Source organism: Hemicordylus capensis, chromosome 1, assembly GCF_027244095.1.
Source record: "Hemicordylus capensis ecotype Gifberg chromosome 1, rHemCap1.1.pri, whole genome shotgun sequence".
In the NCBI taxonomy this organism is placed as follows: domain Eukaryota; kingdom Metazoa; phylum Chordata; class Lepidosauria; order Squamata; family Cordylidae; genus Hemicordylus; species Hemicordylus capensis.
This window is the reverse complement of record NC_069657.1, coordinates 43,943,044-43,968,340: the sequence shown is the minus strand read 5'-3', so window position 1 is coordinate 43,968,340 and position 25,297 is coordinate 43,943,044. Positions and strand designations below refer to the sequence as shown.

Genomic DNA, 25,297 nt, shown 5'->3' with positions numbered 1-25,297 from the left:
TTATCTAAAGAAAAAGCTGGAATAAGTGGGCCATTGTAATGCAGTCCATATCACTGGGACAATCTCCAATTTGGCTACTGTGTTGGCTCTCAAGACAGTTTAATGAAAGCTCAGCTTTAAACATCAAATCCAAGTGTAGTTCACAGATCAGGACCAAGATATGCACAATAAACCAACAATCATTAAGGCGGATGAAGAAGAGGCTGTTATAGGGGTTTATTAGAAACTTTTAAGAAAGGAAATATCTGATTTCATCAGCAAAGGCCACAATATAGGGCTAAAGTATTGTATATTGCCATTAGCACTTCAAAGTTAAGATGACATTTCAATAAACTTAATAAAGCAAGAGAGGAAATGGCCTGATTATTAGAAACTGCTTTTTAAATGGTTGCGTGCTCATATAAACCAACCTCTCCTGCCAAAGGTTCTCAACCTGATTATTAAATTACAGGTGTCCTTAGGAGGTTATGGCAAGTTTGTAGCATGAAATTACATATTGTGACTCCAGATCTCCTCTCCCAAGGAGGAAGTAAAACATTTCATTACATTATTAAAATATTTTAGGGTTTAGCAAGAAAATTATTCTAATGCTTAAGAATAGAAGCAGTTTATAACAAGAATTTAACTGAATGTCCTCCAGGTTTGGGGGAAATGTGGATTAGGTTATGTTCTTCACTGAGCTTGGATCAACAAACAGAGCAGTCACGAACAGAATGAAATATGGAATGTAATCCAAACTTCCCCCAAAGTGAAGGAAATTCGGGTCATTGTTTCAGATATAAACCATTCTATTATTAAGCACAATAATGTAATCATTGCATAATGCATCGTTTGAGGCACCTTTGTTGTAAAATGTCATTATACATGCACATCTCTATGTTATGTTATAAAACACTTTATTTATACACAAAGCAATTTCTATTAACCATTTCCTGATTTGAAAAAGTGTGCTTGTATTTTATTCACATTGTTCAACCAAAATTTAATCACACCTCTGACCTTAAAAATTATAAAGGTACACATTGTAGAGTTTGGGTGTTTGTTTTTATCTCAATAAAATAAATCGACAAATGGCATGAGGGTTTGGTTGGGGATTGATGGAAACAAAGCAAGGAGGATAGCGATTCATACCACAAGAACTTTGGCATTTTACAGTACATGGTGCATCTTCAAGTTCGACTCGTTTCACTTCAAACACACAACCGTGATGCTGTTTTCAGTCAGTATTTGGCATCTGTTTAATCAAGGAATCTGCATTGCTTGTGTAAATACAGCTGTACTTGACTGCAGCCAGACTCAAACAGTGATGCAGAACTGAATTTCTTACAGTGAAATTGCACATTCCTTAGTTGATTTAGTGTTTCTCTTTTTCTGTCCGTAGCTTCATCCCATTGACAGTCACACTGATGGCATCTTTCTTAGTTTTATTTAAATGCAAGGGGAAAGTACTTTTGGTAAATGCTGAAAGGGAAAGAAGGAGAAAAGCAATCATCAATTTGTTGAGAAATCAACATGAGTAATGCAGTGTGTAGACCTGAGCCATATCAGTACATTTGTATCCTGTAAGATAGCAAAGAAAACTAGAAAGAACTATTAAAAAATACATTAAACATCCATACATCATTTCATGGCAATGTTTTCTCTTGTGTTCAAAGGATTGGATGAGGTAAGGCCATCTGGGTCCAAGGAGCTACATCCATTTTCAAAACAAAAGCAACAGCTTTGCCGAAAGCAGACTTCAACAATTTTCTTTGACTCTAGGAGCCAGCCCCTAAATTTAGAAGCCAAACTGCCCTCTGCTCCCTGTGGCCAGGAGCACCATTCACTCTCAGCATACCTTCTGCTCCATGAGAGGGGAGACTCGCTATCTTGCTTGCTTACTCTTTCTCCTGGTCACATCTGTCTGGCTGAGGCAGACAATGAGCTGATGTGACCAGGAGGAGGAAGAGAAGGAATGAGCAAGAAAAATGGGGGTGGGATGCTCCCTCTTCTTCCTGGTTGTGCCAATCCATTACCTGCCGGAGACAGACAGACACAACCAGATGGAGGAGGAAACCATCATGGCATGTGTGGGTTGCTCCTTCCTCTTCTTGGCCACAACCTGGCTCAGGCAGGTGATGGACTGATCCAGCCAGGAGCAGGAAGGAGGAAGCAACCCACCCCATCATCCTTGCTCACTCTTCCTCCTGGTCATCTCCATCAAATGCCTGGCTGTGTTGAGTGCCATGGTTAAATTTCCAGCCACTATAGCAAGCTAGTGCCTGGGAGTTGTTGAGCCTTGGCATAAAGTACTTCAACATAATACAGAGCAACATATTATGACATGGTATAATATGAACATATTACAGAGCTGAGATTTATGTACATTGTATTAGTATTATTAGCCTCTAGATTGAGGAACAACGAAGTTTGCTACTGCCATCCCCAAGATGACGTGAGACCTTGCTGCCATTGAGACTATTCCCACGACCAGGAGAAATAGGGCTAAGGGAGCCTAGCCCGGTTTTTCCTGATCGTGTGCTGCAACAGGAGCCACATGGTTCCCGGTAGCAAGCCTCCAAAAATATCCCTCCCCTTAAACAAGGTTAGCAAAGTGTGTGCTCCACTAACCCCGTTTACAACCCCGATTGTGAGATGCCACACTGTGGTGACTCACGAGGAGACCCCCACCGGGAGGCTAAAACAAACCTCCCGGCCTCAGGGGTCTCCTCAGGATGCCCTGTGCACTTCCAGGGGCCAGGTGGCCTCAATCCCCACCGCCCAGGGACGGCTCCCCACAGAGCCCAGTTAGGCACTCCACACTGCTCCTGTGGAGAGCTTCATTGTTTCCTTCAGAGCACATTGCTTTCAACTTGAAAGCAGGGGTTCAAGGCACTTCCTTGTATATTTGATGAACGGGCCATGTTACAGCTCTCAGGAAAGGAGCTACTCTTCGGTGATAACTTGAGCCTTCTAATGAGATGGGTGCTTTGCAGTTTAAGGAGAAGCAAGGAAGAGTTGTTGGCTGTTCGTTGAGACTTTCACACTGGGTTTAGCTGAGCCATGTTGCTGAGTCTGTGGCAAATACAACTATTCCATGCTTCTTAAGGCTTTGCCCTGCTAACAGAGCAAAGAGACAAAGATGTGATTCTCTTATATTTAGCAGGGGGAGAGCAACTGGCCCTATCCAGCCCCAGCACAGTATCCCTCCAGTGGCTGTTGCTGGTATCTGCCTTATGTTCCATTTTATTTGTGTTTTATTTATTTTTCTATGTAAATCACTTTGTGAACTTTGGTTGAGGAGCGGTATACAAATATACAACATCGTCATTGTTGTAGTAAAGGCTTAGACCAGCTTGATTTTTTGACAAGGTCACTGGGAAGGGGAGGGGGGCATGTCAAGGAAACATCTTGTAAATGGACATTAATGGGAACTGGATTTGGAGTGAATCAGGCTGACTTGGCTTGTCCACAGCTTGGCAGGCCCATCCACACTTAAGATATCATTGGGTAGAATGGTGCTCCTTGGAGATTTTGAATTTTTTTAATAGAGCCCCAACTAATCAAAGCAGCCACTGGAAGTCCTCCCTCCCACTCCAATCAAGTGAGAACAGCTGAGGGTGTGGGCTGTTTGATCTCCATGGAATCTAGGTAGGCCAGCATGTAGGAAGGTTTAATTTGGGCCTTCTTAAGGGATTCAGATTGAGAGATAATTACCCATGAAGAGCTGGAATCCAACTTCCGATGCGACTGGGCATTAAAAATATCTTTAGCTCCTTACCTTGAAAAAGAAGGAACTGCTATTTAACTGTAACTTGTCCTAATGCAGAATGGGAGATTTAGGGCTCTAAACACTTTATGGCACAAACAAGTTTGCTTTCTGGCCACTACATCTCATAGCCAATTTGTGCAATGTTTTAATCTGAATTGCTTGTCTATGAACATGTTATGAACATGATCCAGGGAGCATGGGCCAACTGCAGTTCTCCAGTGCTTACATGCCATATGTTTACAGATGCGCAGCTTCAGCTCTGATATTTCTGTGCTCACTGAGAAACACAATGGACAGAAGCAAACCTGTATGTTGCATAACGTAAAAATCTGTTATTAAAAGACCACCCGGGTACAGATCAGTTGCTGGCAGCACTGTTGTAGACATAGCTGTTCTCAAATATAGGCTGATTTGAGACTGGCAGCAGGGGCAACTCTAGAACCACCAGGTTGGAAGAGCAAAGGAGTGGCAAAGAATGGTATTAGGGGAGTGAGGATTTTGCTATACATTACTGTATTTACCTGAATCAAAGAATTTAAGGCAATCCCCCAATTTCTAATACTGAAGAACTTGGAAAAAGCCCTAGTCTTGGATTTCAGGTAAATACAGCACTCACAGAGGTAAGGTAATTAATGTTGTTAGTTTATTTAGCTTATTAACAAGACATGCTTGACATTTTCAAACTTGCTCAGAAAATGAGCCAGATTCCTCTTAGAAAATACTGATTTTTAAAATTAGGGCAAGCCTTCTAGTCTGCCTTCTAGTTAGAAGACCTGAGTGGGGGAAGAGGTCAGTACCAGGCCAGCTGAAATCTGCAGGAGAGGTTACCCTGCACATATTGTCTCACCCAGCCCAGTTTCTGGCCAGGAAGGAACCTAAGGAGTTGGCCTGGCTCTTGGGAGGCTAGAGAACTCTCCCATTCAGCTGCATGGCTTGTTCTGGAATAGAGCAGTGAGTGAATGAGGCTACTTTAAAAAATGGACGCCTTTTAAAACTAGTGTCAGACAATATAACCGTATTCTCCGACACTTGGCTGTAAAGTTCCAGTTTGGTGTATGGGGGAGCAGGAGATATTTTGGGGGAGCACCCACTACCCCTTACTACCCCTTGGAGTGATCCCTGCCTGGCAGAAGGATGCTGCCTCATCCCTGGATTTCTCAAACTCCTGAGGCACCTTTTAAGGTTGCGATCCTCTTTAATGAGCAGGGGGAGAGTAACTGGCCCTATCCACCCCCAGCACAGTACCTCCAGTGACTGTTGCTGGTGTCTATCTTATGTTTCTTTTTAGATTGTGAGCCCTTTGGGGACAGGGATCCATCTTATTTATTTATTATTTCTCTGTGTAAACTGCCCTGAGCCATTTTTTGAAGTGCGGTATAGAAATAAAATAAATACATACATACATACATACATACATACTTGGGATACCCATTTTCCAAATGCCCATTTAGAATCCAGTTTGGAAAAGTGGAAAGAAATAAGATTCCAGAAACTCTGGAAAAACTTCTAACACTTATCACAACTCCTTTTGCTGTTGCTACCAAAGAATGTTAATAAACATGCTTGCGAAGCACTTATGCAATTAAATAAGACCTAGCGTAATGGAGCTGGCTGTCTCATAATAATAGGCAGAAGCTACAAAAAGGATGAGAACAACAGTGTACTAAATGACAGAGCTCACAGGCATGGTCATAAGCTTATCTATCATTTTTTCTAAGCTGCAATGAAGAATGTAAAAGCCAAGGTGACTTTGCAACCACCTTTATAAGTCTGGAACAAGGAATCGTCAGAGGCAAGCGGTTTCAACAGCCTGGAGGAACAGGAGGATGTTTTTTCCATCTTATTTGTTTTATTTAATGTACATTTAAAATAATAATTTGCCTATGGAATGCATCCTCTCACATGTAAAGACAGGCAGCAGTACCTTTTCGTAAACTGTGTATGTGCATGAGCCTGTGATTTTTGTGGCCATTACTTGACAATCTGTGATTTGGGATGTTCACGGAACCAGGTGGGGGAGGCTCAAAGGCGGGCAGGGTGCAGCTTTAAGGGCGGAGGAGGGTGCACTTACCCCTCCCACCGCTTTCCCCCCACCGGCGACCAATTTCAGTAAAGCCCATCAGGGCGGCAGCATTCCTCCCTGCTGCCCCATTGCCCCCATTTACCAGAATTATCTGGAAGTATTTTGTGTGCTTGTGTGCGCCACTGCAGGCATGCACACATCACGCATGCCCGTGCGCACGCCAGGCACGTGCATGCAAAATGTGCATGGCCTGCGGCGGCATGCACAGGTGCGCCAAATACTTCTGGGTACTTCCAGTAAACGGGGGCAACGGGGAGGTACGCTCCCCCTACAGGCTTTACTGAAATCGGACACCTGTGGGGGGATAGCAGCGGGAGGGATAAGTGCACCCTCCCCTGCCCTTAAAGCTGCACCCCACCTTCAAACCGGTGGAACCACCTGCTGGTCGAACCAGTTCGAAGGCTCATAAAGGGTCTCCAAACCGGTTCTGTGCACATCCCGATCTATGAGGTCTTGGCAGCCCAATTTCCTTTTCCATCCCTGCAACTCTCCATTTTGTGTGTTCTGTCAGTCCATCTCCCATTGCTTAGATACACAATTACTGTCAGGTTATTTTTCTTCCACCTTCAAAAACCACTCTCTTTCACCTATCCCACTCTGCCATTTAAACCCAGTTCTCTTATTCCTATTTAATTCTATGAATCCTTCCATCACTTCACTCCCCTTTCTGGCTCCTTTCCTTAGATTCCCCCGCCTGTTCAAATCACCCATTCTACAATCCCTAGTCTTTAATATCTCTCAGCGTCCTCAATATGCATTACTGTTGGTTTCAGTTAGTTTTTGAGTAGGTAGGAAATGGTTGACTGTGCTTGGTCTGTGTCTGGAGAAGGGAACTGATAGTAGCTTTTGTGTTTCCAAAGGAGCTTGTGCTTGGAGTCCACACCCATTTTATAACTGGACCAATGGTGAGTGATGAGGTGATGCCTTATCAGCAGCAGGGCAGGGCAAATCAGGTTGGGATAAAATCCAGATACTTCATGGGAGGGCGGAAGAGGGGGTGGGACCAAACAAACCAAGATACAGCTAAGCAAACCAAATGCTGGTGATTGTCTACGGCACCAATTCTGATCTGGTAAATAAATCTAAGCTACAGAATCTTTGCCTCTGCACAATGTGTGAACTAGCCCTAAATGTCTAAAAATCACATGTTTAGTACCTCTGAAAAGGGAGACTGAATTTCTGGAGGATATCATGGCTTACATCCATAGGCGGAACTGGGGGGGCAGGCAGGGCACGTGCCCTAGGCGCCACTGAGGTGGGGGCACCACGCCAGTTCCTGCCATCCCCACCCGCCCATCCCCAGGGCCCCTCAGCCACTTGCCTCCAGCTCCGGCTGATCGGCGAGGCCTAAGATTGGCAAGTCCTGCAAACTGCAGAGCTCTTCTCTCCCCGCCTCTCAGCTGATCGGCGGGGCTTCCAGAGAGGCCTCTGAGTAGGCCTCCCTGAAGCCTGTACTCAGCAGGCCAAGCAAGCCAGGAAGGAGGAAACAGGCAGAGTTCTCTGCAGCAACAGCAGCAGACCCTCTGCTCAGACCATCCAGCACAGCGTTTGCCAGGTAGGCTGTGAATTCCTTTTTGTGGTCCCCCCCCCATAGGAATCTGCTTGCCATAGGGCTTTGATATAGGGAGTGGGGCGAGACTGAGAAGTCTCTGAATATTTAATTTAAAACGCATTGAAAAATGTGTTGGCTTTAAAAACAAAAACTATCTAAAAAGGCCTATAAGTGGCTTGTTTCAGGGCAGAAAATTAAATTACAAAAACTTCTGGAACAAGTATATTTTATTTATTTATTTATTTATTTTCATTCATTCATTCATAAATGCACTTATGTTCAAGTTGTTTTGCAACCCAGAAGCTCTGAGTGAGAACTGTGAAGCATGTGTTGTGCTTTTATTTTATTTTTCTTGTGTGTGAACTGCTCCCCAATAACTTGCAGGGACTTCAGGGTAAATCTGACCAACATGTGAATGCAGCACCTCCATTCCAGAGGAGATGTATGTTAAAGGGCTTTAAAAGCCTCCTATGAAAAACCTCCTGCAATCAAACTTTACTGAATTTGTTCAGAATTCTGAGAAAACAAACATAGGCTCACCTTGCATGGTTGAAAGTCTCCTTTGCTAATCTGCAGCGAGGGGGCCATTTTCATAATTAGCATTGCTAGTGTGTTCTAGGCATTAAAAGTAGCACAAATATATAGTACTCAGTGTATATCACTATATACTGTGAAGTGTGCATGTGTGTATTCAGTGAAATGTATTTCCAGGCAGCATACTTATTTTGAAATATCAGACTTAAATCCTTGGGGGCCTGGGGTGTGTGGAGGCCCTGGACTTTGAGGGGCTGGGGGCCCATTTTAAAATCTCATCTTGGTCCATTCCAACCTTGCTATTCCCCTGGCGGTCACTACACATGGGTTTCTGCACAACACCTGCACAGAAGAAACTTCCATGTAGAAAATGTGTCTCTTGTAAATTGACTCTGAATTTTCCATCCATGACTGGGATATCTGACAGTTAGAGTCAATAATAAAAGAACAGCACACTGCTTGTGACAGGAAGGGGCAAATTACAATGATTTCTTAGTCTGGCAGGGGCTGAATTTGGCCCTGGCAGAACTTGGCTGTCTGCTCCTGTTGCAAATTCCTCTGTCTAGTGTGGCAAACTAATGTATCCTCCTCCCTCCTGGTGTCAAAGTAAGCACTAGTGTGGTGAATGCACATATACCCCATCATGAGCCAACAGTCATCATAAGACAAAGGCTGGCAGGAATCATTCACTGGTTTATAGACATACACACACACCCACCTTCTTCTTCCCCTATTTTGCTAGTGGCTATTTGGGCAGGTCATCCTCTAGGACAAAGTAATGTTTTTTAAAGAATGAGATGAGACAGAGAAAATGACACCTGGAATCCTCGCATAACTCCTGACTGTTGTTCTAAGTCATTTACAGAGATGGCTCTTGTTTTCAGGTTTTGATCAACAACCATGTCTAGATGGTACAGTGCTCCTTTTAACAGGGATTTCCAGATATTGTTGACTACAAGTCCCATCATTCCTGTTTGGACAGGGGCGCAATTTCAGTGCTTGCCTTAGGTGCTATTTTCCCTAGTTATGCCTCTGCTTACATCAGCTATGATACTTACCTTATTTCCTGAATTCTCAGCTGTCTAAGTTACGTACATTTAGATATATTTAAGTAGGATTGTTCTCACAACCACTAATAGGATAGGAGACAAATCCCATCCTAGTTCGGAAGATCTGGGTGCTCCTGTTTTCCAATCAACTGTGAGTAAAAAGCAAAGTAGGAGAGGAGGAAGTTATTGTCTGCTAAGCAGCAGCTGGATCGGAGGGCTCAGTCCTACCTAGCTGCTATATCCAGCTCTTTAATGAGGTAGGATGAAAAGTCCCCTGAACCAGCTGCTGCTTAGCAGACGATCACTTTCTCCCCCTCCTACCTTGCTTTTTAGTCACATACTATTGGTAAATGAGAGTGCATACAGATCTTGAGGAAGGGTTGGACGGTTCTCCTACCCTATTTCCGGTCGCGTGGACCAGGCTAGTTCACCAGGCAATTAGTTTCATAGGCTAATTCTTAATTATTTGAAGTATTTCTATTGTGAAATAAGCTTTCATGGATAAGAGTCCACCATCCGATGTAGTTTGATGCTAGTTTCCAATTCTGGCTTGCTGGACAAGTGCAAATAATAGCTTAGTATGCTCAGTAAAGAGAATCACCACTAAAAAGGTGCCTTTTTGCTCAGTTAGCCCAAGGATCCTTGAAGGCTTGTTCCTGAAGTGCCAAATCACAGTTTGGTGCTATGTCAGAAAGAGCCCACAGTCTAATTGTTGTTTGTGGGTGGCTGTTTTAGATTAGCTGTAAATGAGTAGAGGCCTACCACTCAAGGAAAGAGAAGTGTCAATACTGCTTGAAATAGGGATGTGCACAAAACATTTCAGCACCTCATTAGAGGTGTGCGCCAAAACATTTCAGGTTACTGCAGCCTAAAACATTTTGACAGGGAGGTTAGCTGTAGTTTTAAGGAGGCTCAGGCACTTACCTGCCCCACCACCGTGGGCAGTGGAGGAGCAGGTAAGGGCCTACGTACCTGCTCCTTAAAGTTACTACTCTCTTCCTCCCCACCTGCCCAAAATGTTTCGTGCACATCCCTGCTGTGAAGGAATGAGGCCTGAACCTCCTCTTCTTGTATATAAGACTTCTGTGTTACGATTGCTTTGCTTACTCCCTATGTTAAAAAGCTGAGCAGGGATAAAAAGTTCACAGCTCCTCTTCTACAGTTAGGTTTGTGGGGGAAGAATGGGTTTGATTTGATTTGGTATATTTTAAAATAATAGAGAGAACTTGTGTTGATTGGTTTGTTGCGGGGGGGATGGAGGGAAAAAGAGAATATAAGGAGGCTGCCTTCAGCAAAGTTTAGTGCAATGAAAGTTGGAGAGTTGAAGAACTCCAAGTGAAGGAGTTGACTAGTGTATGCTGGAAAGAGAGCTGAGAAATCACTGGGAGAGTTGTGACTCTCTGGAGGATCGAATCACTCCTGAAGCAGTTGAAGAAACAGTCTGGGATTGAAACCCGAAAACTGGAAAGGAAGAGCACGACCTGAGGCTGAGCAAGGGACAAGCCAGTCTTGCTGCAGAAGCTGACCAGAAGTGATTGCAGGACGACTTTTGGTAAGGATTTTGATTGAGGGCCCAGTATTAGTGCAGGACAGATTGGATATGTTTTGCTCATATTTTATTTCTTTCTTGTGCTCATATGGTTGCTATTTGGTACTAAATTTTCCAAAAGAACTATTGAAATATTTTAAAGTAAAGTTTTCTTGTTTTGAACTTAAAAATTTGTAGCTACTGTCTGTTTCCCCATCCCATGTTTAGAAGCCTTTCCACCCTACCTAACTGAATAAGATTGAGGTTTGGAAGGCTGTTTTTGCAGACCCAGCCAGAAAACAAACAAACAAACGTTTGGGTGGCAGCAGTGAAACTTAGGATCATGCGGCTTGTTGAGACTGGGTTGTGAGACTTTGCCCAAGAGGCACCTTTTTAACACGGTGATTCTCTTTATTTAGTAGGAGGAGAGTAAATAGCCCTATCCACCCCCAGCACAGTACTTCCAGTGACTGTTGCTGTTGTCTGTCTTATGCTTCTTTTTAGATTGTGAGCCCTTTGGGGACAGGGAGCCCTCTTATTTATTATTATTTCTCTATGTAGACCGCTTTGGAAACTTTTGTTGAAAAGCGGCATATAAATATTTTTTGTTGTTGTTATTGTTGTGACATGTTGTAACATCACAATGGGATCCATGACAACTGCCAATAGATTTGAGGCTATGGATTGTACTCTAAAAATGAGCAAGTTCCCTCTGTACTGGAAAGGAGGGTGTTGGGTGGAAATATCCAGGTATTATTGGCTTTGCTCATATCGTTGTGGTATATCAGACACATACCACAGCTGTATAGGATAGCATCATGGGAAAGTGGCTCTTATGTAGTTCAGTTTGTGCTGATGGGGGCCATCATCTCAACACTATTCACAATCTTCTAAACTACTGGATGAGCTGAAGATAATTTTCCTCGGAATCTGATGTCTCCATTAGTTCCCCTCCACTTCTTCTCATTCTGTCTCTGTTCTCCCAAAGGAAATAATTTGAGATTTAACTATGATCGGAGACGAATGTTGTGGCTCAAAGGCATTGCAAGCAAAAGCTGCCAACATTAAGAGCAGCTTTTGTTACCAGCAGATAGCAAGTAGAATGGAGAATTATGAATAGTAAAGAGAATGGCCAGATGGAATAGCACATCCTGTTTACCTTTTCAGTAATACAAGAACCAGAAGGTACATGATAAAAATCAAAAAGCAATATACTTAAAACATATTAAAGGAAATCCTTCTAATCCAGTGCAATATTAGCATTTGGAATATGTTGCCTTGCCGTAGCCATAGGATGGTGTGGTAAGTAGCACACTAGAGCTTAAGAAAAGGATTGGATATCTGTGATGAGGAAGCTGGCGTAGTATAGTAGCTAGAGCATTGAACCAGAACTGCCGAGATCCTGGTTCACATTCCTGCTCAGCCATGGCACTCACTGGGTGACCCTGGCCCAGCCAAACACTCTCTCAATCTAACTTCCCTCACAGGGTTGTTGTGAGGATAAAAAAGAGGAAGAACCATGTGCACAGCACCCTGAGCAACTGGAGGCAATTAAGCAATACTCCAGGTAGCAATCCAAAATAATAGTCCTTAAATTACCATGCTGGTTCATTTTTTCAAACAATTTGTTTTCAAGTAAATTGGTGAAGGTAGCTAACCACCCTCAAAACATTTGGAAAGGGATATACAGTATGATATGTTTGTGGGAACAGACAAGTAGCACCCAGAACCACTTGCAGTGCCTATATATACGGATCAGGGCCTTCTTAGTTATAATGTCTCATTACTTCCTACCCTTGTCAGTTCATCAGGTGCCCATCTTAACAGCACTCTGGTGGTAGCTACAGATGTTTGTGGTAACTCTGTAACTTGTAATTCTGATTTTATTGCTGAATGAGTCTGCTTTGAACATGTTAAGTTGCTTAATACAGAGTCAAACCATTGGTCCATCTAGCTCAGGACAGTAAACAGATTGGAAGCAAAGTTTCACTTACAGGTTTTCCTAGTCCAACCTGGAGATGCCAGGGACTGAACCTGGAACCTTCAACATGCAAAGCATGTGTTCTGCTACTCAGCTATGGCCCTTCCCTAATTCTATTACCTTTCTTTTATTCCTTGTTTTAGCTTTTTGTGAATTGAATATGTTTATGGTTCTAAAATGCTGCTGGGTGCTGCAATGATTGAGAGGTGGGCCAGAGATAAATTGAAATAAGTAAGTAAGTAAGTAAATGAAGAGTTCTAGAAAATTTAGAATAGATAACCGCACAAACTGGACAAGAATTTGAAGATGTGCTGAGTCAAATTAGGTATTAAGAATAAAATCTTTCCTTCAGTTATTTGGATTCAGCTCTGGCCTAAAAACGGATAAGCTTCTGACTTGTAATGCTATAACCTGAAACCCAACACTTTTCAAGATGTTTTTGTGAACCAGATGTTTTTGAGATACAATGAGGTCATGCACACAACCTGCATACCACGGAGGTAATTTCTGGCCACCAGTTTGTGAAACAGAGCCATTTTATGGCTCATTTACAAACTCCATGGACGTGCATGGAAAAATATTATTATTATTTTTAAACATTTATATCCCACTCTTCCTCCAAGGAGCCCAGAGCGGTGTACTACATACTTGAGTTTCTCTTTCACAACAACCCTGTGAAGTAGGTTAGGCTGAGAGAGAAGTGACTGGCCCAGAGTCACCCAGCTAGTTTCATGGCAGAATGGGGATTTGAACTCAGGTCTCCCCGGTCCTAGTCCAGCACTCCAAATACCCCAAAATGGACTATTTCTAATTTCTGGGGAGCATTGCTAGATCACTGGAGGCCACAGAGCATAGTAGGGCACTTTATTTTGCCATTTAAGCTCTTTTTCCTGAGTTTTTTGGGCAATTTTTGGGCCTCTGGGAACCTAATCCCTGCGATCCCATTGCCCCAATGATTCAGTATTTGCGGTTTCCATATCCATGGTAATTGCGGAGAATACTGAAGTTCTCCTGTACAGTCATGTCTTGTGGGTAAATGGAAGAACAGGCTCGATCACACAGACCTAATTTCTTACCTCTGGCTGCTTCTGTTTTGTTCATTTTACCTCAGAAATGGTAAGTCTTAGTGCTCCTGTATGGCTTTTACCACCTTCCAACATTGTTCCTCATAAGGTTCCATGTGGCAAAAAATAGAGGGTGCCATAGTCAGAGGGGTCCTATGTTCAATACATTGACATTGCCCTCTCCCAAATTTTTTTACAGGAGATTTTTTTAATGTAAGGGCCAGAGGGACCTAGAACTTTTGTGTGAGAGGTAGACACTTAACATGTGCAACTTTGGTTAGCATATGAAGGTGCAAGCAGCACATGTTGATATTATCCCTGTACTTCAGCTGCTTGACAGCCAGAAGAGAGTAATGGCCCCACTATGACTGCTGTGGGGCTGCCCCACCATGGGGATGTTCCAGCCACAGTGGGGCCGCTTCGACCACCACTGCTACAGTTCTCCCTCCTGTTGCTTCCTTGCTCTCTTGCTGTCAATCACCCTCTGCCAATTTTGCCCCAAATCTTGCTGCCCTGCTTCCCAACAGCCCCGCTCTTGTTGCTGCTGCTACCTTGCTCACCAGTAAAAAGCAGATTGGCCTCTTTCCTTGCTGGAGAGGGTGCAAAAATTTAGGAGAGGACAATGTTCATTTATAGAACACAGGACCCCTCTGACTATGGCACCCTCCATTTTAAAAAGCAAATATATTCCATTAGGCAAAAACCCCTTTGGTTTACCGGATAGTTATGAATGTGGCAGGTCCAACTAGGCTCCAAAAACCAAGGAAAATTTTATGGCCCATGATGGTCACACCATGAGGGCATGAGATCTGATGTTCAGTCTAGATACTATACTAGTCTACAAAATCATAACCATGGAAACACAATTTGGCTACATATTCCATATTCCAATGGACTACTTGTGTAGGCTGGTGGTAACAGCAAAAACTGGGGATTAGTGTTACAGCAGTGTTTAAGAAGAATATGGTAATGTGCCTCTGAGCATATGGTGAGTGCTGCTACACAGAGTTCTGGGCATGGGGGAAGCAAGTCATGCTTCAGCTATAAAAAAAATCATGCTTCTAAGTGTGTGCATGTGCATGTCGCCTTCTATTGCATGGAAAGTGAGCTGAATTATTTTTGAAGCCTTATGGGTTGCTGTAGGCAAGAAATTGAGAGACAGGAATTCCGAGAGTCAATTTTGAGAGAGAAAAGAGGCTATCTTGAATAGAAGCTAGATTTCTAAAGAAAGGGAGTTTACCCAGTGTTTGAGACAGGAAGATCCAAATGGAGGGAGAAGAGGATGGTAACTTTCTGCTATTGATCTGCTATCGTAGGGCCAGCACTTAGACTGAGGTCTGAAATGGCAATCAAGGCTAGGATTTGCTTCATTATCTATCTTGTGGAATACAAAACATTATGAGATTCCTTCTTTGGAACTGGTTTCTTTTGATCCTCATTAAAAACACCCTTATGAGGGAAATAAAGCTGTGTGTGTGTGTGTGTGTGTGTGTGTGTGTTGGAGTATTAATAAAGGTGAATAATTTGTGCCAACAGATTTACCATAGTTTATGGTGTAAATGCTGATGATGTCCATGAAGAACATCCTAAAGAAAAAGGGCTGGGGGAAAACACACATCCTAAATTTTAAAAGGCTGATTTTTTTTAAAAAAAGAAGAAGCAGCAGCAGAAACGCCACATCACCATAAGTGCAGCAGCTAAATAGAACATGAACATTGAGTGGTATGTATCACTACAAGGACTCCAATCCTTATGTATAGTTTCTTAAAGTACGCCCGGAGATTACTATGAACGTGGGTTCCACGGGAAGTGGGGGGGGGAACCCACACATAGGCGCCACATCAGGCTTCGAAAATTCACTTTTAAACATATATGCGCTGTGGTGTTTCTGCCGAAAATTACAGTATACATATTATTAACAGTCTATGATTTCTTTTCATTGCTTCTGAATTCATTTCTGTGTTGGTGTCTGGAATGTGGACTCTGGGACTAATTGTGTAAAAGCACTCACCATCGCTTAGCCATAATCTCTCATCTCCAGCACTCCAACTGTACTAAGGGCATAATAATATTGGCATTACCTTACAGGGATGTTGTAATGATTGAAGATCCAATGTATGTAAAGTGATTTGAACTAGGGATGTGGGAAACGTTTCGGATACAAAACGTTTTGTACCCAAAACAGCCTGTTTCGGGTGTTTTGTAGACAAAACAAAACACCCATTTTCCAGATCCAAAAGTTTTGTATACAAAACAAAACGCCCCTGTTTCGGCTACAAAACATTTTGTTGTTTCGGACCTCCATTTTGTGGTGATCTCTGAGTCAGTCTCCATTTTGCATTTGACATCTCTTTGAATTTTCCAGCCTTCCAGCCTTCTGATCAGTGACCTAAATCATGGGCTGACCTGCTGACAATTCCCTCCTTGTTCTGCATTGGCTCTTTTGCTTCTTCCCACTCTTTACTGACCCCACATTGGCCAGGGGAAGGGTTGCTAACCCATGGAGTGCTGGGTTCTGCTGTTTCTGTGGTCTTCTGAGTGTAGATTCTCTGGTAGCATATGAGAGTGGATTCTTGTTTTTCACTGAAAATCTCACATACTACCAGAGAATCTACAATGAACACCTCAGAAACAACAAAACCCAGTACCCCACAGGCTTGTGGGTATGGGAGTGGTTGGCACCCTATGTGCACTACACAACCCCTTGACCCCCCCACAAGTGGAATTATGGGGCTGCTGAAATCTCCATTATTCCCTATGGGAGAAAACGTAAAGACGCGTAAACTTCAACAAATCACAAAAGATCAGCCCTTTGCCCAATTCCTTTGAAATAATTCTGGAAGTTTCCTTGCCCCCATTGGGCACTACCACCCACCACACTCTGCTCTGGGTCATCCCTTTCCCCTTGATTTGAAGCGATACATTTGCTGGAATCCCCATTATTCCCTATGGGAAAATTCTTAAAGATGTGTAAACTTAAAAAAAAATCACCAAAAAAAATCAGCCCTTTGCTTAATTCCTTTGAAATGTGGGTGGTAGCTTCCACCCATTGGACACTACCACCACCACCCACTCTTTTTGCCCTGGGACCCTTTTTAAAAATCCAAATTGATTCAGATTCGGATTCGGAAAATGTGGCTACAAAACAAAACAGGGCTGATTCAGACTCAGAAAATTTGGGTACAAAACAAAACGGGGATGTTTTGATTCAGATACAAATCGAAACAAGAAAATTCCAAAATGCACACCCCTAATTTGAACACTCACACTAAAGCACTATATAAATACTAAGCATCCTCTTCCTCCTCATTTTATTTGTAGGGGATTTATATGTCGTCCTATTGCCAGGGGTCTCAAGGTGGCTATTATTATGTGCCGTACATCAGCAGAGTGAAGGTTAATGGAGGGCTGTGAACCCAGCAACTTGACACTGGGGGAAGCCTGACTCCTATGACCTTTGTTTAAAGTGGTTTTGAAGGACTTCAATTAAAACTCCATAGAGCATAAGAAACCTTGGGGTGGGTGGGGGGGTATGGCTTTTGAGAAAAAAGTTGTCAGTGCACTGAAAGGATAAAAACTGTGCAAACGGGGAAAAGGATACTTTCACAACACTAATGCAGAGCATCTGCAGTTGCTAATCATTTTGTAATCTAAAACTGGAGAAAAGTACAGTGGCCATTAAAAATAGTTTCTTGGGATTAATGGCTAGATAACAGCCAGCGGCTGATTAGTCTGCTTGAAAGAGACTTTGTTGAATGGCAGCTGAAAATAAAGCTGGCTCTATGAAGTATAGTATGTCTATAATGAGTATTTTCATGTCTAAATTATGCTGTCAGATAAACCTCTTCGTTTCTACAAAACAGTTTAGGCAGACTAGCTCCCACAATAATGTTTCAAATAGATGGTTGTGAAAATAAAAAGATATACTACAGTAACTATAGAGATTAAACATGGGCATAAAGGGGCAGACAAGAAGAAAACACAAAAAGCAGGGGATCTAATTGGTTTCAACTTCATTGCCAATGGCATCTTCACACTGAACAGAAGTAAGATTTTTAGTAAAGCTTCTCCCATTTAAATATCTTTCCTTTCCTTTCAACAGGTTTACAAAGGTAAGCCCTTCAATCTTATCTTACATTCCTTTAACATTATATCTCACCATGGTGTGTCTTGAAGTGCTTGCCAGTGTTTGTTCTACACACACACACACACACTCTTTCTAGAAGCTTTTATGAACCTTTTGGGAACCATCACACTCATGGAAAGCATGAGTAAAGATGAAAAAGTTTTCGCCAAGCTACAAAACGGATACTTTTCTGCCTTTAAATCAGTCAGGGGGTAAAAACGACCATAAGTTACAGGTGAATAAGTGTGACATCCAGAATAAATTTTGTGGAAATATTGCAGGAAAAGATTTCAGAGCCGATTTCAGCATAAGAGGCTCGATTAAGATGCTAATCGGTATTGTTTCTTGAAATGAAGAAGACTCCTCCACATGCAACATAATCACGTTGCCAAGAAATTTTGCTTTTAAGATTTGTGGCCAGGGCCTTCAGACATCCTGAAACATGGTTTCAAGTCATGTGTAACCTTCAATTAAAAGTGGTGGAAGCCCTCTTGATGCATTCAACCTAAATGCATGGAGCGGGAGAGAACTGGCGCATGCCAACTAGCTATGCCCCAGCACCACTGCAGCCACATGCCTTGTTCTCTTTGGGTTTAGTGCTTGCCCACAGAGGCAAGGAATAGGGATAGTTTCCCCCCATGATTTCAAATACTGACTGTCCAAGAGATTAAGCCCCTCTTGGGTTCAACACTTGCCTCTGCAGACAAGTACTGAACCTGAAAAGAGTGTGGTGTGTGGCTAGAGGGGTACATCAGCACAGAGGTCAGCTAGCTGCCATGCTCCCACCCATCCCCTCTCCAGGCTGCATGCCCAAATATGACTACTGCTGCGTAAATAAGTGACATTCTCAATTCACAGTTCAATTTTCAATTTGACACCACAAATTTATCTATGGCACTAGCCCCAATCCAGTGTTTGTGGTGCCATGTAGGACAACACAAAGGGAGGAGTGGGGACTCTTGCTACAGGGAGGATAGCCTTTCTGCTGCTTTTTGGAAAGGGAGAGGTGCACTGCCAAGCTGGAAAGGCATACATTTTAAATGTACATGTTTTAAAAGGAGGGGGGGAAAGAAAGAAATCAGAGTGGGTTGTGAAATAGTGGGATGCTACTGCAGGATACTGCTGGTGTTCAGCAGTTTTTGGTTGCTGTTTTATAAGGGGCTTTTATGAGTGCTCCCACAACTGGATGGTGTGTTGTTGGCATGCTCAGCCTCTAAAGGCATACATTTTATTTCACAAGGCCTCCTAATCCTGGTGTTTTATTTAGTCAATGAGCTGATTTTATGCTGCTGCATTTAAACTGTACTTTGCTTTATAGATTGTATCTTAATGTAATTGGTTTTACTAAGATGGATTTGTTAGTCACCGGGGAAGGGCAGGATAAATCCCTAAATTAAATATTTTTAAAAATTAAGGTGCATTCTCAAAAGTCATAATATTTTATGTAAATAGTGAAAAGGGGGGCAATTTGGTAATGATACCAATGATATAAAAGACCTCAAGATACTCAGCTATACAGACTGTTTCATTTGTTCCACAGTATTGTGTGATGACCAAGGGATTCATTGTTACTCAGAGAGCAGTAATGATTAGCAAACAACTATGACTAAAAATTGGGTAGAACCCACATGTCCCAATATTAATTCATCCTGAGTCAACAAAAAGGCCTTTTATCCTTGGAGCAGCTTTTTAGACTCAGAGAATTACCACATGTCTTTATTGCTGAAATGATGATATTGCAACGCTTAATCAACACAGGTAAAATGAAGTGCAAACACAACCTGCACAATTCTGCTTGCCCCATCATTCCTACAGTAACATTTTTTTCCTCTCTTGATATGAAAACAATTATCCCATTGTTGAAGAAAACTGACACTTGTGGTCTTGCAATTGGAAAATCCTTTATCTCTGCCAGAGCTGATAAGATTGCTCTTTAGTTTGAAACCAAAGCCAATGGTGTTCTTCAGCTTCTGAATTTAGTGATATTTCCAAAATAATGTTCCACCCCCAGAATAATTTAATGAGTTGCCAATAGCCTATCACTAATGCTGTCAGCTAATTGGAAATTATTGTCTTTTTAAATCTTTTATAGGCTAGTTGACCTGCTACACTGAAAACTGTATTACAGAAAATAACCCCATTTACCTAATTTCCTCACCTGATGATAGAAGTCTTACTGTCCTTTTATGCAATGACCTTTAATTACCTTTTATGCAAAAGATCCAGTAATTTGGAAGAGTTACTTAGATGAAAGGAATGCTGGCTTCCTGAATTTGGTAATAAGGCAAGATGATTTTGTTTGTTCACCCCCTCATACTTCAGTCTGTATACAGCTTCTATGACAATTTTTACTAGTGATAGGTGCACCTCTCCCAGCTGCCTAAGTTCTCCTTGAATTGGCTCAGAATAAGGGGAAATAGTTCAGCCTATTCAGAGTCCGATTGGAACCTTTTGCATCCCAGTACAGTAATGTCCAATCCCTCCTATGAAAAAATTTCCCAGCACTCTGAGGCCTGGCTCACTGTCTTAGGAGTACAAGTATCAAGCGTAAGGGGAAGGAAGGAGAGAGACACCTCTCTCTCTCTCTCTCTCTCTCTCTCTCTCTCTCTCTCTCAGTCGACCAGCAGTAAAGCAAATGGGTAATCAGGGGTGACTGGAATCTGCAGGTGGGTCAGGGAGGAGTTGATTTCTTTACCAGCTAATATTAAAGTTTGAGCTGGAGATGAACCAACCCTATATTGTCCTGTAATTCAAGCACGCATTAAGACTCAGTGAGGGTTGTATACTGTGGGTTGCATCTCTTATCTATACTAGAGTCCCAAGAGGACAGAATAGGCAACCCAAGGCTATGACCAGAAAATTGGTTGAAACTCAGATAGCCATGATCAATTAGCAGTTTGATACCTTGCTATTTCACAAACGTTATGAAAGGTTATCCTACTAACCTTATTGGATTGTCTTTGTTTCCTACTGCAAATTAGAAACCAGTTCTTAACTGCCTGTCCTCCTTCATAAGAACATAAGAACAGCCCTGCTGGATCAGGCCCAAGGCCCATCTAGTCCAGCATCCTGTTTTGCACAGTGGCCCACCAGATGCCGCTGGAAGCCCAGGCAAGAGTTGAGGACATGCCCCCTCTCCTGCTGTTACTCCCCTGAAACTGGTACTCAGAGGCATCCTGTCTTTGAGGCTGGAGGTGGCCTATAGCCCTCCGACTAGTAGCCGATGACAGACCTCTCCTCCATGAAGTTATCCAGATGAACACACATAGGCTATGCCTATCTCCCCCCTCACCTATGTCACCTCATTTTTAACCTGCCATAGTCACTGATTCCTGCAGAATTGTAGCTCACACTCTGGAAAAATCTAAGCCAATAATACACAAAGTTATTTGGACCAATCCTCTCTTACTATTTCATTCAGCCCAAGAAGGCCCACCCTCTGTTGTTTGACAAAGACTGCTGTGCATTGTGCCGAGATGTGAAAATTACAAATAACTCCAGTGTTGATCCAAAACACAGGCGACAAATTAAAGTTGCATTAATGAATATTACAGTACCAGCAATGATGTTTAGAGTAAACAGAAAAATGGATGGCTGAGCTGCTTAATCAGCAAGTTCTGTACAGCAAGTGGAAGAAAATTTGTAAAGCAACAGCAGTTAAGGTTCTTATTGCTATGCTAAGCTGACTAGGCAAGGCTCGAGCGGAACAAGAAGTTTGGTGGTAAACACTTGTGTAGCAGCTTTGGTTAGTAAACAGCTGCAAAGAGGCAGAGCGAGGGCAAGCTCTGAAGGGCACAAGTGACAGGTGGCCAAGGGTGCTTCACACTCCTTCCACCTGTCACTTGTGATGCCCACATCCCAATGGAGGCTGTGGCCCAGAATTACTGCCTCAGGATCGGAGTTGCAAGGCGAAAGCAGTGGATGAGAGAAGGGTAAGGTGTCCCCTCCTTGTTGCTTCTCCCTCGCAAATTGCTGTAATTTGCTTTGCACACCAAGGCATCTGGAAGGAATTGTTGCCCCCCCTCCCCAATATCTTACTACTAGCAAACAAGCTTATGAAACATGGGTTAGGAAACACCTAGTGGAATATGCAAAAAAAGCCTAAGAGTATGCAGTTGATTTGGTTAGTAAGCTTCCCAGAGTCTGGTCAAACTAGCATTCAAGTTAAAACTTCTTTCTTCTCAAGCTTTGAGAGCATCTCTAGGCTCACTTGCTATTCACTGAAGCCTTAAAAATCCCTCCTGGTGTGTCTGTGTGTTCACTTAGGTTTGCCTGAGCTGAGAACTTCGACAAAAAATATATAAGATTCCCAGTCAATTTAGTAACACACACAACTGATTGTATAAATCAATTTAGAACTTTTCTGGAAGTGCCCCCCCCCGCCCCATACACAGCAAAGTTCCCCCTTCCCCATCTCTAAAAATATTTCTAATTAGTAACCAATTTCTGAATCAACCTGAGGAGAATTTGTGCATCAGCATAGGTGACATTTTCAGGTAAGAGACTCATCAGATAAATTGCAGAAATTTCTTTTCTATATTTTAAATTAGAAGTACAATTAATAAGACAAGGTGAGACTATCATGTGATTAATCCAACCCACAAAAGATAACTCTGTTACGCTCCTTCAATAAATGTTAATGGATTGAATAAGCTATATAGCAGAAAAAGAGTTTAACAAATTTATTTGAAGAGGTAGCAAATATTATGATTCAATAAACGAATAAAAATATCCATCAGCATGTTTTGGAAAATAAAAATCTGAGGTCGATATTTGAAGTATAAGACAGACATAAAGATTGATAAGTGGATGGCAGTTCTATAGGGAACCAATATAAAATTGGCATGCATATGCTCCCTTTTTAATGTGTATCTTCAAATAAGAAGAGTTTTGAATGCATATGGGTAATATTAAATCTTTGAGATGCAACCGTTTTTGAAAGATAAGACAAGCAAAGATAAAGAGATTTTCAAAATTTTATCATCTGTTTTGGGGAAAAGACTGATATAGTGAAGTGGAAGAAAAATATGCAGTACAAAATTACAGATGAAGTCTGGAAATTTTTATTGATAAAAGGAGTGTAATTCAAGAAGTGTTATATAATGCCACCCTACGGCAGGCGATGCCATGGAGATGTATACAATTTTTAAAGCTAGTCTTGGGAAATGCTGGTTTTGTGTGGCAAATAAGGTTGATTTTTCTCAGTTGTTTTATTACAGCTATTATGATACGATGAATATAATACTGAAGTATGACCCTTTGGCATGCCCCTTAAATTAGCCTACCAATTTGTCTTCTCCTTCTCTGCTGATACTTTCCCCTCCTTGCAACTGTTTAAACAGCATTTGAAAATATCTCTCTTCTTCCAAGCCTTTGACCTGTAATCTCTGCCTCTCCTCCTCCCTCCCCCATCCTTTATATTCTCTCTTTTTTAGACTGGAAGATTGTGCAGCAGGATTTGCTCCTTTTGATTCAATCACTACAGTGCCTAGTTCTTCAGGTACTTTATAAATAATAAATATTATTACATTCACAGTTGATGCTTTTAAAGAATTGTCATTCTGCTATATAAACTGAGAAAACAATGTTAGTCACCTGCAATAAGGAAATGGGAACTATGAACTTAAAACTACATTTTAGTGCCTTAACTTATACAAGTGAAAATGTAAACTACGTACTTCATCATGATTTTACAGATCTCTACTGATTTATGCTTGCTAAGCAGAGATGCTGAAGATAAAGTTTAGGTAGAAAAGCATAATTCCTTTAGAATCTCATTAATCAAGTTTTTGAATGGCAGGTAATTATCTTAGGACAAAGTGATCTATAACATTAAAGGTTATTATCAAACAATTCAACCATGGATTTATGCTTAGAAGTTGATTTTTGTATTTAGAAAGCTATTCCAACAACCATCCAAAAACTGAAGCTAGATTTTAATTTAATTAGCACGCTAAATTAATCAGATACTTGGGACTTTACAAAACAGGAAGGTGGGCTTAGCTCACAATGACAGGCTGGAGACCAGTGGCACACATGAAGACGCAATGATGAATCAAGAATGCTACATAGATTCCCCCTTGAATCCTTTCTTTGCGTAAACATAGTATCTGAGGTGGACCTCAGCAAAAATTAATACAAGGTCTCTATTATCAAAGAATAGCTCTTTTATGTGAAATATAATCTGTATTGTTTATAAATGTACACAAAATTGTTGCGCTCAGTACAACAAGTAGCAGTAGCAAGCACGAACTCTTTGCTAAGCAAGATTTATCCTGGGTTGCATTTGCTTGGGCAACTACTTTCTGCTGTAAAATATTCCCCTTAGGGGACAGGGCTGTAGTTCAGTGGAAGAGAATCTGCCTGCACGCAAAAGGTCCCAAGTTCAATCCCTGGAATTTCCAGGTGGGGCTGGGAAAGACTCCTGCCTGCAGCCCTGGAGAGCCTCTACCAGTCAGTGTAGATAATGCTGAACTAGATAGACCAATGATCTGACTCAGTATAAGGCAGCTTCCTATGTTCTTAAGAATAAATCAGAATTTTGCAAGATCTTTTAATCAGCCAGTCCAATTTCCTGCCTATCGTATTTGGGATGCATTGAATTCCTGCAAGAATTTTGATATTGATAGTTTCAGGGGTCTTGGTCAAGGCAGCCAGCTATGCTACCATTGCCTTGACTTCTACTGTGCATGTGAAGTAGCTATTCTACTCACATAAGCATAAATCACATGTACATAAATCCATGTGCAAGATGTCAGAAGATATGTTCATTACCTGGAGGAAAAACCACATGGAAGACACTCAGTGGAAGAAGCTGATTATGTTGAGCCAAAGGGAAACAGGAGGCAAATTCCAATAAGGTGCCAAATAATTAGGGATGTGCACAGAACTGCGGAGGTGTGGTCTGGCGCCGGGGGGGGGTCCCCTTTAAGGGTGGGGGGTTTGTACTTACCCCTCCTGCCGCTTTTCTCCATCCGGCGCTCCGTTTTTTGACAAAGTTTTTTGGGCTGCAGTGTTCCTCCCTGCCCCCATTGTTTTCTGGAAATAGCGGAAGTAGCCGCCGCACATGTGCCTGCCACCGTGCCCTGTGCACATTGCACGTTGCGTGTGCATGTCACGCATGCGACGTGCGAGGCACACACGCGACAGCTACTTCTGGTCTTTCCGGAAAACAAAGGAGGCAGGGGCAGCAGGGAGGAACGCTGCTGCCCCCCAAACTTTGTCAAAAACCAGAGTGCCGGAGGGGGAAAAGGTAAGTACAACCCCCCCTTAAAGGGAGACACACACCCCCGGTGCCGTACCGCCGTACCGGGCCACATCTGAACCGGTTCGGAGGCCTCTATAATGCCCTCTGGACCGGTTCGTGCACATAACTACAAATAATGTGTAGGATTTATTGTATGGAATCTCTATATGGCCCTCTTTTGCTGATGGGTGCAACGTTTTTTCTTTGCTGATTGTTTTGAGACCACCAGCAAAAGAAAACCAGTTTAGCTGGCCCCCTCCTTTTTCTTATTCTTGCTAAGCATCATCACAATAATGTTTTGATTAACCCAATTAAGGAAATGGAAAAAGATCCCTGCCTCATCTCACAAAGAGGTCACCAGAATTGTTTTATGGGAATTCTCT

General features: G+C 42.3%; 1 protein-coding gene across 7 annotated transcripts in view; it reads right to left on the bottom strand.

Moving 5' to 3' along the window:
- Positions 1-201: 201 nt before the first annotated feature.
- Positions 202-25,297, bottom strand: part of CEP128 (centrosomal protein 128) — a 263,923-nt gene continuing 238,827 nt past the window's right edge. For all 7 annotated transcript variants that reach the window (XM_053284676.1, XM_053284675.1, XM_053284678.1 and 4 more), the window contains one exon: positions 202-1,461. In XM_053284676.1, the coding sequence (XP_053140651.1) occupies positions 1,355-1,461 (107 nt within the window). In that variant the 3' untranslated portion in view covers positions 202-1,354. The remainder of the gene's footprint in view (positions 1,462-25,297) is intronic.